We start from the raw sequence: 16,097 nt of genomic DNA, 5'->3' as shown, positions 1-16,097 counted from the left end.
CTTTCTGAAGGCACTGTAATAAACATTTCGGTACCTTTGTGGACAGAATTCTTACTTTCTCAACTTAAATTCCTGGAAACAGAAGTAGGTTCGTTTTTCATATTGTGTGGTGTATGAACTGTTTAAAAAAAAAAAAAATTACGGTGGTTGGTGTTGGTTTGTGTGCATCTACAGTCGTGGCCAAAAGTTTTGAGAATGACACAAATTCATTTCCACAATGTTTGCTGCTTCAGTGTCTTTAGATATTTGTGTCAGATGTTACTATAGAATACTGAAGTGTAATCCAAGCATTTCATAAGTGTCAAAGGCTTTTATTGACAATTGCATGAAGTTGATGCAAAGAGTCAATATTTGCAGTGTTGACCCTTCTTTTACAAGACCTCTGCAATCCGCCCCGGCATGCTGTCCATTAACTTCTGGGCCACATCCTGACTGATGGCAGCCCATTCTTGCAAAATCAATGCTTGGAGTTTGTCAGAATTTGTGAGTTTTTGTTTGTCCACCCGCCTCTTGAGGATTGACCACAAGTTCTCAATGGGATTAAGGTCTGGGGCATTTCCTGGCCATGGACCCAAAATATTAATGTGTTATTCCCCGAGCCACTTAGTTATCACTTTGGCCTTATGGCAAGGTGCTCCATCATGCTGGAAAAGGCATTGTTCGTCACCAAACTGTTCCTGGATGGTTGGGAGAAGTTGTTCTCGGAGGACGTGTTGGTACCATTCTTTATTTATGGCTGTGTTCGTAGGGAAAATTGTGAGTGAGCCCACTCCCTTGGCTGAGAAGCAACCCCACACATGAATGGTCTCAGGATGCTTTACTTTTGGCATGACACAGGACTGATGGTAGCGCTCACCTTGTCTTCTCCGGACAAGCTTTTTTCCGGATGCCCCAAACAATCGGAAAGGGGATTCATCAGAGACAATGACTTTACCCCAGTCCTCAGCAGTCCAATCCATGTACCTTTTGCAGAATATCAGTCTGTCCCTGATGTTTTTCCTGGAGAGAAGTGGCTTCTTTGCTGCCCTTCTTGACACCAGGCCATCTTCCAAAAGTCTTCGCCTCACTGTGCGTGCAGATGCACTCACACCTGCCTGCTGCCATTCCTGAGCAAGCTCTGTACTGGCGGTGCCCCGATCCCGCAGCTGAATCAACTGTTAGGAGACGGTCCTGGCACTTGCTGGACTTTCTTGGGCGCCCTGAAGCCGCCTTCACAACAATTGAACCACTCTCCTTGAAGTTCTTGTTGATCCGATAAATGGTTGATTTTAAGTGCAATCTTACTGGCAGCAATTTCCTTGTCTGTGAAGCCCTTTTTGTGCAAATCAATGAGGATGGCACATGTTTCCTTGCAGGTAACCATGGTTGACAGAGGAAGAACAATGATTCCAAGCACCACCCTCCGTTTGAAGCTTCCAGTCTGTTATTCGAACTCAATCAGCATGACAGAGTGATCTCCAGCCTTGTCCTCGTCAACACACACACTTGTGTTAACGAGAGAATCACTGACATGATTCATTCATTTGCATGGCAAGGAGGGACTTTGCATTTAATTGCAATTCATCTGATCACTCTTCATAGCATTCTGGAGCATATGCAAATTGCCATCATACAAACTAAGGCAGCAGACTTTGAAAATTAATATTTGTGTCATTCTCAAAACTTTTGTCCACGACTATAGTGTGTAACAGGATTTTCTCTCCCCCGTCTGTGCCTGTAGGAGCCCCCCTAAAGGTGTGTCCCCAGGGCTACTCATGCTGTACCCTGGAGATGGAGGAAAAGCTGAGCCAGCAGAGCCACTCAGACCTGAAGGCCCCCATCTCCCAGCTCAGCTCCAACCTACAGAGCACCTTCAAACAGAGGCACAGCCACTTTGATCGTAAGGGAGAGATCGAGACACATGCCCACACACACACACCTACCTTCCTACTGTATCAGTCCATTTATGTCTACCTGCCTGCAGCAGAGACACCCGGTCTACCTGTCTGTTGGCAATTACACCTGTCTCTCAACGTCTGTCACTGCCCCTCTCTGGCCAATCCCCTCTCCCATGCCTTACCCTACACTCTGGGGGGAGAGAGGTACACATGCTCCCAGACAGACCACAAGCTCACCCAGAGCCAGTCTTCTTTTCCTTAACACACTTCCTGTTCTCTCTCTGTGTGTGTGTGTGTGTGTGTGTGTGTGTGTGTGTGTGTGTGTGTGTGTGTGTGTGTGTGTGTGTGTGTGTGTGTATATCCTGATCGAGTTTCCACTGCCTGCCCTATTGTGGGTGACATGGGAGCATGTGACAATGCTGAGTCAGACGAATGGAAACGGGACAATTTTGTATTTATTATGGATACAAGGTAGCAGCTACTCTTCCTGGGGTCCAGCAAAATTAAGGTAGTTATACAATTTTAAAAACATTACAGTACATTCACAGATTTCACAACAGTGTCCCCTCAGGCCCCTACTCCATCATTACCACATATCTACAGTACAGAATCCATGTGTACGTGTGTGTATAAGACTCAGCGTCGTCCGGGTTAGAGTTTGGCCGGGGTAGGCCGTCATTGTAAATAAAAATTTGTTCTTAACGGACTTAGTTAAATGAAGGTTAAATTAAAAATATATAAAGTCCTCTCACTGTCAACTGCGTTTATTTCCAGAAAACGTAGCTTAACATGTGTAAATATTTGTATGAACATAAGATTTAACAACTGAGACATAAACTGAAAATGTTGCACAGACATGTGACTAACAGAAATGGAATAATGTGTCCCTGAACAAAGGAGGGGGGGGTCAAAATCAAAAGTAACAGTCAGTATCTGGTGTGGCCACCAGCTGCATTTAGTACTGCAGTGCATCTCCTCCCCATGGACTGTACCAGATTTGCCAGTACTTGATGTGAGATGTTACCCGACTCTTCCACCAAGGCACCTGCAAGTTCCCGGACATTTCGGGGGGGAATGGCCCTAGCCCTCACCCTTCGATCCAACAGGTCCCAGACGTGCTCAATGGGATTGAGATCCGGGCTCTTCGCTGGCCGTGGCAGAACACTGACATTCCTGTCTTGCAGGAAATCATGCACAGAACGAGCAGTATGGCTGGTGGCATTGTCATGCTGAGGGTCATGTCAGGATGAGCCTGCAGAAAGGGTACAACATGAGGGAGGAGGATGTTTTCCCTGTAACGCACAGCATTGAGATTGCCTGCAATGACAACAAGCTCAGTCCCTCCACCTCCAAATCGATTCTGCTCCAGAGTACAGGCCTCGGTTTAACGCTCCTTCCTTCAACGATAAACGTGAATCCGACCATCACCCCTTGTCAGACAAAACCCCAATTCGTCAGTGAAGAGCACTTTTTGCCAGTCCTGTCTGGTCCAGCGACGGTGGGTTTGTGCCCATAGGCGACATTGTTGCCGGTGATGTCTGGTGAGGACCTGCCTTACAACAGGCCTACAAGCCCTCAGTCCAGCCTCTCAGCCTATTGCGGACAGTCTGAGCACTGATGGAGGGATTATGCGTTCCTGGTGTAACTCGGGCAGTTGTTGTTGCCACCCTGTACCTGTCCCGCAGGTGTGCTGTTCGGATGTACCGATCCTGTGCAGGTATTATTACACGTGGTGTGCCACTGCGAGGACGATCAGCTGTCTGTCCTGTCTCTCTGTAGTGCTGTCTTAGGCATCTCACAGTACAGACATGGCAATTTATTGCCCTGGCCACATCTGCAGTCCTCATGCCTCTTTGCAGCATGCCTAAGGCACGTTCACACAGATGAGCAGGGACCCTGGGCATCTTTCTTTTGGTGTTTTTCAGAGTCAGTAGAAAGGCCTCTTAGTGTCCTAAGTTTTCATAACTGTGACCTTAATTGCCTACCGTATGTAAGCTTTTAGTATCTTAAAGACCGTTCCACAGGTGCATGTTCATTAATTGTTTATGGTTCATTGAACAAGCATGGAAAACAGTGTTTAAACCCTTTACAAGGAAGATCTGTGAAGTCATTAATTTTTAGGAATTATCTTTGAAAGACAGGGTCCCGAAAAAGGGACGTATCTTTTTTTGTTGAGTTTATGTATTCACAATATATTAGTGAACATATTGGAATCGGACGATATTATATAAAAATGACCAAAAAATGAGCTTTTCTTTAAAAAACAACAGCGTACAAACAAACAAATATATACATGCATACATACATACATACATACATACATACATACATACATACATACATACATACATACAGTGGGGAGAACAAGTATTTGCAGTTACAGCGATCATACGTTTCCTGTAGTTCTTGACCAGGTTTGCACACACTGCAGCAGGGATTTTGGCCCACTCCTCCATACAGACTTTCTCCAGATCCTTCAGGTTTCGGGGCTGTCGCTGGGCAATACGGACTTTCAGCTCCCTCCAAAGATTTTCTATTGGGTTCAGGTCTGGAGACTGGCTAGGCCACTCCAGGACCTTGAGATGCTTCTTACGGAGCCACTCCTTGGTTGCCCTGGCTGTGTTTCGGGTCGTTGTCATGCTGGAAGACCCAGCCAGGACTCATCTTCAATGCTCTTACTGAGGGAAGGAGGTTGTTGGCCAAGATCTCGCAATACATGGCCCCATCCATCCTCCCCTCAATACGGTGCAGTCGTCCTGTCCCCTTTGCAGAAAAACATCCCCAAAGAATGATGTTTCCACCTCCATGCTTTACGGTTGGGATGGTGTTCTTGGGGTTGTACTCATCCTTCTTCTTCCTCCAAACACGGCGAGTGGAGTTTAGACCAAAAGGCTCTATTTTTGTCTCATCAGATCACATGACCTTCTCCCATTCCTCCTCTGGATCATCCAGATGGTCATTGGCAAACTTCAGACGGGCCTGGACATGCGCTGGCTTGAGCAGGGGGACCTTGCGTGCGCTACAGGATTTTAATCCATGACGGCGTAGTGTGTTACTAATGGTTTTCATTGAGACTGTGGTCCCAGCTCTCTTCAGGTCATTGACCAGGTCCTGCCGTGTAGTTCTGGGCGGATCCCTCACCTTCCTCATGATCATTGATGCCCCACAAGGTGAGATCTTGCATGGAGCCCCAGACCAAGGGTGATTGACCGTCATCTTGAACTTCTTCCATTTTCTAATAATTGCGCCAACAGTTGTTGCCTTCTCACCAAGCTGCTTGCCTATTGTCCTGTAGCCCATCCCAGCCTTGTGCAGGTCTACAATTTTATCCCTGATGTCCTTACACAGCTCTCTGGTCTTGGCCATTGTGGAGAGGTTGGAGTCTGTTTGATTGAGTGTGTGGGCAGGTGTCATTTATACAGGTAACGAGTTCAAACATGTGCAGTTAATACAGGTAATGAGTGGAGAACAGGAGGGCTTCTTAAAGAAAAACTAACAGGTCTGTGAGAGCCGGAATTTGTATATGTGTGTGTATATATATTCTAAAAGAAAAACTAACAGGTGTCATGATGTTGGCCTCTCCCTTTTGCACACAATCCACCCTGTGTGTAAAGGGTAGAAAAACTCTAAAATTCCAGGAAAGTCTCTGGCCACATGGCCCATAGAGACAAAGGAAATTCTTCCAACTCATAGAATTGAAGAATCCAGCTACGAACTGATCCGCTGGTACCATTTTGTGATACTCAGAAGAGACAATATAGCCATATTACCATAAAACTGTTTATATAATAGACTCAGTTTAAGACTTGCCTCATATGGGTGTATGGAATGTATTGATAAGGATAAAGCTTTTGTAAGACATTGAGATGCTATGTACTGATGTAATGTGATAGAATTGTATTTCTGTAACCAAATCCAACTCAGTCATAGGCACGCCCCAGGGACATATACAGGACCAGGCGTCATTTGACCAGCCTGTTCGATGGGCACTATAAAACACTCCCTGATTTACATTTCCTCAGACCAGGCCTACACTCCGTTGGCCAAATAGGTTCTACCATCTAATTCCTCTACTGAAAGTGAACCATACCACGTGGTTAACTTTTAGACTATCGATACTGACAGAATAAGAACAAGTCTTTGATATTAATTATTAGTCTGCAGCTAAGTAAATTATATCATTGAACGCGAAGACCAACGAAGCAACCATTCGATGACGACATTAACCTCTATGGGCTAGGTGGGACGCTTGCGTAACAGCCACTGGCAGCCTGTGGCGCGATTTTCAAAACGTTAAAAATCCTATTACTTCAATTTCTCAAACATATGACTATTTTACAGCTATTTAAAGACAAGACTCTCGTTAATCTAACCACACTGTCCGATTTCAAAAAGGCTTTACAACGATAGCAAAACATTAGATTATGTCAGCAGAGTACCAAGCCAGAAATAATCAGACACCCATTTTTCAAGCCAGCATATAATGTCACCAAAACCCAGAAGACAGCTAAATGCAGCACTCACCTTTGATGATCTTCATCAGATGACAACCCTAGGACATTATGTTATACAATACATGCATGTTTTGTTCAATCAAGTTCATATTTATATCAAAAACCAGCTTTTTACATTAGCATGTGACGTTCAGAACTAGCATACCCCCCGCAAACTTCCGGGGAATTCGCTAACATTTTACTAAATTACTCACGATAAACGTTCACAAAAAGCATAACAATTATTTGAAGAATTATAGATACAGACCTCCTCTATATGTCCGATTTTAAAATAGCTTTTTGGTGAAAGCACATTTTGCAATATTCTAAGTACATAGCCCAGGCATCACGGGCTCGCTATTTAGACACCCGGCAAGTTTAGCACTCACCATAATCATATTTACTATTATAAAAGTTTGATTACCTTTTGTTGTCTTCGTCAGAATGCACACCCAGGACTGCTACTTCAATAACAAATTTTGGTTTGGTCCAAAATAATCCATCGTTATATCCGAATAGCGGCGTTTTGTTCGTGCGTTCCAGACACTATCCGAAATAGTAAAGAAGTGTCGCGCGCATGGCGCAATTCGTGACAATAAAATTCTAAATATTCCATTACCGTACTTCGAAGCATGTCAACCGCTGTTTAAAATCAATTTTTACGACATTTTTCTCGTAGAAAGCGATAATATTCCGACAGGGAATCTCCTTTTCGGCAAACAGAGGAAAAAAATCCCAAAGGCGGGGGCGGTCGGGGTCACGCGCATAAGCCCAGTGTCCCTTGATCGGCCACTTGAGAAAGGCGATAATGTGTTTCAGCCTGGGGCTGGGATGACGACATTCTGTTTTTTCCCGGGCTCTGAGCGCCTATGGACGACGTGGGAAGTGTCACGTTAGAGCAGAGATCCTTAGTAAATGATAGAGATGGAAAAGAAGTTCAAGAAATGGTCAGACAGGCCACTTCCTGTAAAGGAATCTCTCAGGTTTTGACCTGCCATTTGAGTTCTGTTATACTCACAGACACCATTCAAACAGTTTTAGAAAATTTAGGGTGTTTTCTATCCATATGTAATAAGTATATGCATATTCTAGTTACTGGGTAGGAGTGGTAACCAGATTAAATCGGGTATGTTTTTTATCCAGCCGTGTCAATACTGCCCCCTAGCCCTAACAGGTTAATGAAGGTCGCTCTGAAAGATCCATTCTAACCGAGAGAGAGAGAGAGAGAACGCGGACAAAACTCCCCAACAGAACTACTCTCCAACAAGAATCAGAACGACACACTGAGCGTAAATATATATTGATTGCAATTGTTCCCGAATGAGTGAGCCTTCAATTGTTAATATTAAATCACCCTGTGTAACTTCTCAGCCGACCTTTTATGACCCATTGTTCAACAGGCCGACCAGCCTGTTTAGCCCACAAGGGCACATTCCGATACCAATCCTTTGTTGACGATAATTACTGTTTGTATGTTTTTCTGTTAATTACTTAGTGTAGTAAATAAATGATTTTAAGACAATTGATGTATGGATGATTTTAGTAAAGACTGGGTTCGTGCAGATACAACAATTTACGACGTTTTGGAATGAGACTGGACTAGAGGTAAATCCACCATTTAAACTTAGAAGATAATCGACCTATACTATAATAGAATATAATATTATAGTACAGGAAAGTTATATTAGGAAAATTATAGCTTTGTAATCTGAATATTCTCCTTGGTGCCCCGACCTCCTAGTTAATTACAACTAAACGATTAATCAGTTTAATCGCGTGATAATAATTACAGGGAGCTAATTGATAAACATATCTTACGTTTAATGGAACCCCCAAAGACACGACTCAGTTGATGGCACCATCATCTTCAGTTGATGGCACCAACTTCTTCAGTTGATGGCACCAACTTCTTCAGTTGATGGCACCAACTTTTTCATTATGCTTTTTGTGTTTAACTAGCTAAGGTTAGCTGGTAGGCTCGTTAGCTAACGTTATGTGATGTGTGTTCAACACCCGTTGAATATGGCTGGTGTCAGTAAACGTCTGCAAAAAAGCGTCATGAAATTGTTGTCAGCAGAGCTGGTTAGGCTGTTTTAATGTTATCCAGAGGTAAACAAATCATCGGCCAGAGTGTCAAATGTGCGCTCAGAGAGCGAAACCAGATGGGTGGGGCTAAAGCCTAAGAGGGTGTGAACTACTGATAAGACATTTTTGGCCAATACCGATATCTGATATTTTCCTTGACAAAAAAAAACGATAACCAATATTTAAAAATGTTGCGGCCTTTTAAGCATTCTAGTACAGTTAAATAATTAAAACACACACACACGGACACAGCAGTCTAAGGCTCTGCATCGCAGTGCAAGAAGCGTCACTACAGTCCCTGGTTTGAATCCAGGCTGTATCACATCCGGCCGTGATTGGGAGTCCCATAGGGCGGCGCACAATTGGCCCAGCGTCGCCCGGGTTTAGCTTTGGGTAGGCTGTCATTGTAAATAAGATTTTGTTGTTAATAACCTCTTACATCTAGACGTTCCGCTAGCGGAACACCTGCTCCAATATCCAATGATGGGCGTGGCGCGAAATACAAATTCCTCTAAAATCCGAAAACTTCAATTTTTCAAACATATGACTATTTTACAGCATTTTAAAGACAAGACTCTCGTTAATCTAACCACACTGTCCGATTTCAAAAAGGCTTTACAGCGAAAGCAAAACATTAGATTATGTCAGCAGAGTACCCAGCCAGAAATAATCAGACTACCCATTTTTCAAGCTAGCATATAATGTCACAAAAAACAAAACCACAGCTAAATGCAGCACTCACCTTTGATGATCTTCATCAGATGACAACCCTAGGACATTATGTTATACAATGCATGCATGTTTTGTTCAATCAAGTTCATATTTATATCAAAAACCAGCTTTTTTACATTAGCATGTGACGTTCAGAACTAGCATACCCCCCGCAAACCTCCGGTGAATTTACTAAATTACTCACGATAAACGTTCACAAAAAACATATCTATAATTCTTAAAATAATTGTTACAGAACTCCTCTATGCACTCGATATGTCCGATTTTTAAAATAGCTTTTCGGTGAAAGCACATTTTACAATATTCTCAGTAGATAGCCCGGCATCACAGGGCTAGCTATTTAGACACCGACCAAGTTTAGCACTCACCAAAATCAGATTTACTATTAGAAAAGTTTGATTACCTTTTGTTGTCTTCGTCAGAATGCACTCCCAGGACTGCTACTTCAATAACAAATGTTGGTTTGGTCCAAAATAATCCATCGTTATATCCAAATAGCGGCGTTTTGTTAGTGCGTTCCAGACACTATCCGAATGGTAAATAAGGGTCGCACGCATGGCGCATTTCGTGACAAAAGATTTCTAAATATTTCATTACCGTACTTCGAAGCATGTCAACCGCTGTTTAAAATCAATTTTTATGCCATTTTTCTCGTAAAAAAAGCGATAATATTCCGACCGGGAATCTGCGTTTCGGTAAATAGAGGGAAAAACAGAAAGACGGGGGCGGCCAGTGCACGCGCCTAAGCCCACTGTCCCTTGATCGGCCACTTGACAAACGCGATAATGTGTTTCAGCCAGGGCTTTGAATTACGTCATTCAGCTTTTTCCCGGGCTCTGAGAGCCCATTGGAGCCGTAGGAAGTGTCACGTAACAGCAGAGATCCTTTGTAATGGATAGAGATGGCAAAGAAGGCCAAGAAATGGTCAGACAGGGTACTTCCTGTACAGAATCTTCTCAGGTTTTGGCCTGGCAAATGAGTTCTGTTATACTCACAGACACCATTCAAACAGTTTTAGAAACTTTGCAGTGTTTTCTATCCAAAGCTAATAATTATATGCATATTCTAGTTTCTGGGCAGGAGTAATAATCAGATTAAATCGGGTACGTTTTTTATCCAGCCGTGAAAGTACTGCCCACTAGCCATAACATGTTAACCAACTTGCCTAGTTAATTTAAGGTTATACACACACACTGACCAAAACGTTATTTTGTTGGCATTTACATATGTCCCCATTACCAGTAAAACATAATCAATACCTATTTCTTTCACTTACTATGACTGCACGTCACATAATGATCGAACGCGTTCATTAATTGTTTACGTAGTTATTTTATTACACAATCACTCGTATTTCATGTGTCACATCGATTAATCGATGTGTATGCTATGATGCTGGTTAAGTTGCTAGCTCATGGATGCCCTAAGCATAGCAAAACGACATCTGTTTCAGTAGCTATATAGTTAGCTATATAGTTAGCTAGCTATCTAAAATAACCCTAATTTATAAGACAGTTCTTATTTGATTAATGGTGGTCGGACCCATCTATGTGAAGCTAGCCACAATAAGGATTCGCCACAATAGTGGACTTTGCGTTTAGCCTTCAAAATAAAAGTATGCCATTGACAGTGACTCAAATGAATACAAATAGTATAATTATGCCATAAGTGAATTATCATGCTAAACGAGGTTGGAATGTTATATAAAATCAACAAAAGACAATAATTAGTTAATTTGACAATCTGTTGAAATCACACTGGATGTATTTTACTTTAGCATTGCATTGGGGGCATACTTATTTCACTGTACAGCCTTACCTATGGATTGTGGATCAATGACATGGGGTATCAGTCTACTCAGTGACACCCAGAGAACATTAGCGTCGTAGCTCTTATTGCGGGACTCTGAAACAACTGAATTGAGCCACATTTGTCAACCTATGTGTATTGAACACTATTCTTGAGGAAAAACAATACTGTGTGGATGTTTTGGAGTCTGATAACTCTGAGGAGACAATAGCTTGGGTATTGAGTAGACTGATACCCCATTTCATTGATCCCCCAATCCTTAGGTAAAGCTGTACAGTGCAATATGAATGTCAATACACACAGTAGGCTGACTGGGGAGGTGATTTCACACAGTCACAGTCTCGCGATAAGAGCTACAACGCTAATATTTGCGTAAACTCTTCTCAGTTGTGTTCTGTGGGTGTCACCGAGTAGACTGACACCCCATTTCATTGCTTCACATTCCAACCTTGTTTAACATTATCTAGTTTAAATATGGCATGATTCCACCAATTGTAACCTTCTGCATCACTTTCAAAGAGGTACTTTTATTTTGATGGCAAACCGCAAATTCCATTACTGTGCCTAATCCTTATTCTGGCTAGCTTCACAACACATAACCCGGTCTGGTTGAACCTCACTAGCCAGATGAAGCTAGCTGGCTGCTTATAATGTTAGCTTTTGGCAACAGGGTTAAGTAGCTGCTGAGTTATTTATTTTATTGAACTGAAGTTCAATTTCAATAGGTGAACAAGAAGTGGCTACCTAGCTAATACTTACAAGGATTCCTAAATGATTGCTAAGAATAATTAAAATGACTGCAGTTTGTACTGGTCATTGTTTTCAGGCTGGTTGTATTGGTGCTAGCTAGGTACCAAGCTGAAGCTAGCTAGCTACCCCAGAAGTTGCGGTCGAACAAATAATGCTTTATTACCAACGTGGTATTGTAAACACATCGTTCGTTGCCGGTGTTTGCTTGTTTGCAGATTTTTTTGTACAGCTTTGACAGTGCTACTGATAGTAGTGGTGGCGCTTGGCTTGCATGTGGTATGCATGCAAGCCAAGGCGGTATGCAAATTGGAGTGGGTTTAGGGTTTCTGGGATAATGGTGTTGTGAGCCATAACTAGCCTTTCAAAGCACTAAATGGCTACAGACGTGAGTGTTACGGGTCGGTAGTCATTTAGGCCGGTTACCTTAGTGTTCTTGGGCACAGGGAGTATGGTAGTCTGCTTGAAACATGTAGGTATAACAGACTCAGTCAGGGAAGGTTGAAAATGTCAGTGAAGACACTTGCCAGTTGGTTAGCGCATGCTCTGCGTACACGTCCTGGTAATCCGTCTGTCCCTGCGGCCTTGTGAATGTTGACCTGTTTAAAGGCCTTACTCAAATCGGCTACAAAGAGCGCGATCACACAGTCGTCCAGAACAGCTGATGCTCTCATTCATGCTTCAGTGTTGCTTGCCTCAAAGCAAGCATAGAAGTAATTTAGCTCGTCTGGTAGGCTCTTGTCATTGGGCAGCTTGCGGCTGTGCTTCTCTTTGTAGTCTGTAATAGTTTGCAAGCCCTGCCACATCTGACGAGCGTCGGAACTAGTGAAGTACGACTCAATCTTAGTCCTGTATTGACGCTTTGCCTGTTTAATGGTTCTGGTTGGGGTATGTACGTACAGTCAGTGTGGGGATGATGTCATCTATTCACTGTGATTAGAACAATTACATATTTAATAGTTAACAATTAATAATTAGCAAATAGTAGGACATTTCTGTAATGTTTAATTCTGTGTTTCTGTAATGAGATGGTTTCCACTCTAGCTTTATGCATGCAGTTAGTCTGCTATGACTTGATGATAAAAACCTAACTGCTGGTATTCCATAGATGGAGATGGAGAGAGCCTGGAAGAGTTTAGAACAATGCCTCATTTTCTCATCTTCCTAGCATCTGGGAAACTTAGCCGGGTTGGAAGTAAAACAATATCCCATGCAAATAAGCAGGAGATGGTCCAAGGTGGCTTATGGGAAGGTTGGAACCAGGCAGACTAAGCATTTTTAGGTCCTAAATAACATCTGTTTTTTTCATTAAGCACTCGACCAAACACTTTCAAGTGTGGGGCCGAAGGTTTCATTATTGCAATAATGAATCAATATTAAATAACAATGATTGTTTGAAGAAATGACAAAGTCTCTGTCAGTACTGAATTTCCACAACATTTTTGGCGACAAGGAGGTAATCTGCAACCTCACCTGTTGACCTCTCCTGAAGATCTGGGTAAACTGTGCACAGGGATCAGAAAATTTGATCTCTGGGTAAACCATGCTTATTATTGAGCAGCTGGACCCGCCTATGATCTGAGAGGTAGCGGGCACGGGTGGATACCAGATTTCGGACAGAGTACTGAGAGAGGTCGGCTTGGACAATCTATCAATAAGTGATGAAATTCTAAAGAAAAATAATAAAAACATAAAAGCCCCTGTTGAGGGTATGCTCAGAGCGAGATCTTCCTTAAGAGGCCACAGCTGAGGTAACTAGCAGGACTGAGTTGAGTTGATGAGTGTTCTTAAGTGAGGTATCCTTGGGCATAATTGTTAATTAGCCAGTTGCGGGCAACCAAAAGTCCAGATCAGTGGTACTGAGTTGATCACAGTAGGACTGTTGAGGTTATTGTGGAGTGAAGGACTGGAGCGTGGGTGATCTTGCGAGAGAACTCGGCTTGGTGAAGCTCATTGAACGAGGGACTAGGGTGCAGGTGACGCCTTGTGAGGGCATCTGGCTTGGTGAAGTTCAAATTATAACGTGTACTGTTTGATAAATGAGGTAAACAGGTATGCCCAGGGTTACTATTTATGAAGCCAGTGACTGATGTGGTGTACTACTCAATGTCATCAGAAGAATCCCGGAACATATTCCAGTGTGCTAGCAAAACAGTCATGTAGCTTAGCATCTGCGTCATCTGACCACTTCTTTATTGACCGAGTCACTGGTGCTTCCTGCTTTAGTTTTTGCTTGTAAGCAGGAATCAGGAGGATAGAAATGTGGTCAGATTTGCCAAATTGAGGGAGAGCTTTGTACACGTCTCTGTGTATGGAGTAAAGCTGGTCTAGAGTTGTTTTCCCCTCTGGTTGCACATGCGACATGCTGGTAGAAATTAGGTAAAACAGATTTGTTTCCCTGCATTAAAGTCCCCTGCCACTAGGAGCCCGCCTCTGGATGAGCGTTTTCCTGTTTGCTTTTGACCGTATACAGCTCTTAGTGCCAGCATCAGTTTGTGGTGGTAAATAGACAGCTATGAAAAATATAGATGAAAATAGTGTGGTCTACAGCTTATCATGAGATACTTTACCTCAGGTGAGCAAAACCTCGAGAATTCCTTACTGTTAGATTTCGTGCACCAGCTGTTGTTTACAAATAAACACAGACAGCCACCCCTTGTCTTAACGGAGGCGGCTGTTTTATCTTGCCGATGCAACATAAAACCTGCCAGCTGTGTGTTATTCATGTCATTGTTCAGTCATGACTCGGTGAAACAACATAAGATATTATAGTTTTTAATGTCCCGTTGGCAGGATATACGTGATCATAGTTTGTCTGTTTTGTTATCCAATGATTGTACGTTGGCTAATAGGACTGATGGTAAAGGAAGATTACCCACTCGCCATCGGATCCTTACAAGGCACCCCGACCTACGTCCCGGATATCTCTGTCCCTTTCTCCTGCGAATGACGGGGATGAGGGCCTTGTCGGGTGTCTGAAATTCTTCGCGTCTGACTCATTAAAGATAAAATCTTCTTCCAGTACGAGGTGAGTAATCGATATCCTGATATCTAGAAGCTCTTTTCGGTCATAAGAGACGGTGGCAGAAACATTATGTTTCAAATAATGCGAAAAATCACACAATAGCACAATTGGTTAGGAGCCCGTAAAACGGCAGCCATCTCCTCCGGCGCCATTGTTAAGTTTGTGTATGTGTCCTGGTGCCCGAATTCAGGAGTGTTTGGTGACTCCCTCAGAGATAGTATGGGAACTTTACATTTCAAAGCTTGGCAGAGGGCACACCGAGAAACTGCAGCGGACATTTTGTGTTTTACAAGGAAAAAGAAGGGGGAGAGAGAGGAGTTGATACAAAGAGAAAAGAGTGAAAGGGGTGTGTATGCTTGCACACATGTAAAAGTGAGAGAGGTTAAGCATTTTGCATAGAGTCTGGAATGCTCATTTTGTTCATTAAGAAAGTGGTGGTGAGGCAAGTGAGGGGTTCTTGGGAGAGGGGTGCTGTGTTATTTGGGGGGGGGGGGTGATGGACATTCCTCAGGATGAAGTAGGTTATTGTTCCCTGTCTCTACTGAAGAGAGCATTCTGAAGGAACTGATGAACTGAAAGCATTGGAGTGAGAGAGAGATATGGGTGTGGAGGGGGATACAGGTCCCCATATGGAAGGGGAGGGAGAGGAGGGGTGGGCAGTAATCATATTGAAAGAGGAGCAGGGAGAAAGGAAAACGAATGGAATGTGACAACAGAAAATGCCATTGGTGGTCAGCGGCTTGATGGTGCTTCAGTGGCTTGATGTGGAGAGACATTGAATAGCAATGTTCTCTCGCTCTCTCTCCGTCTCTCGCCCTCTTACTCTCCCTCGCGCCGTCTCTCCCTCGCGCCGTCTCTCCCTCGCGCCGTCTCTCCCTCGCGCCGTCTCTCCCTCGCGCCGTCTCTCCCTCGCTCCGTCTCTCCCTCGCTCCGTCTCTCCCTCGCTCCGTCTCGCTCCGTCTCTCCCTCGCTCCGTCTCGCTCCGTCTCTGTCTCGCTCCGTCTCGCTCCGTCTCTGTCTCGCTCCGTCTCTGTCTCGCTCCGTCTCTGTCTCGCTCCGTCTCTGTCTCGCTCCGTTTCGCTCCGTCTCTGTCTCGCTCCGTCTGGCTCCGTCTCTGTCTTTCTCTCATCTCTGCTCCCTCTCATCTCTGCTCCCTCTCGGTCTCGCTCTGCCGCTCTCGCTCTCTCTGCCGCTCTCTCGCTCTGCCATTCTCTCGCTCTGCATCTTCCTCTGCCGCTCTCGCTCTGCATCTTCCTCTGCCACACTGTCTCAATCAATTGAATTTCAATTTAAGTGCTTTATTGGCATGGGAAACGGATGTTAACATTG

At 43.7% G+C, this 16,097-nt stretch overlaps 1 protein-coding gene across 6 annotated transcripts in view; it reads left to right on the top strand.

Moving 5' to 3' along the window:
- LOC106586057 (glypican-6) overlaps positions 1 to 16,097 on the top strand; it is a 78,459-nt gene that overhangs the window by 49,332 nt on the left and 13,030 nt on the right. For 4 of the 6 annotated variants that reach the window (XM_045707383.1, XM_045707384.1, XM_014172878.2 and 1 more), the window contains exon 2: positions 1,721 to 1,879. The exons of 1 other annotated variant lie outside the window; for it this stretch is intronic. In XM_045707383.1, coding sequence (XP_045563339.1) covers positions 1,721 to 1,879 — 159 coding nt within the window. Of the gene's footprint in view, positions 1 to 1,720; positions 1,880 to 14,620; positions 14,772 to 16,097 lie in introns of those variants that run through there. One more of the 6 variants, XM_014172881.2, reaches the window with a different exon arrangement.

The sequence above is a fragment of the Salmo salar genome, chromosome ssa25 (assembly GCF_905237065.1).
Source record: "Salmo salar chromosome ssa25, Ssal_v3.1, whole genome shotgun sequence".
NCBI classification, from domain to species: Eukaryota; Metazoa; Chordata; class Actinopteri; order Salmoniformes; family Salmonidae; genus Salmo; species Salmo salar.
Note: the sequence above shows the minus strand (reverse complement) of the source record. Positions and strands in the feature narration are given on the sequence as shown.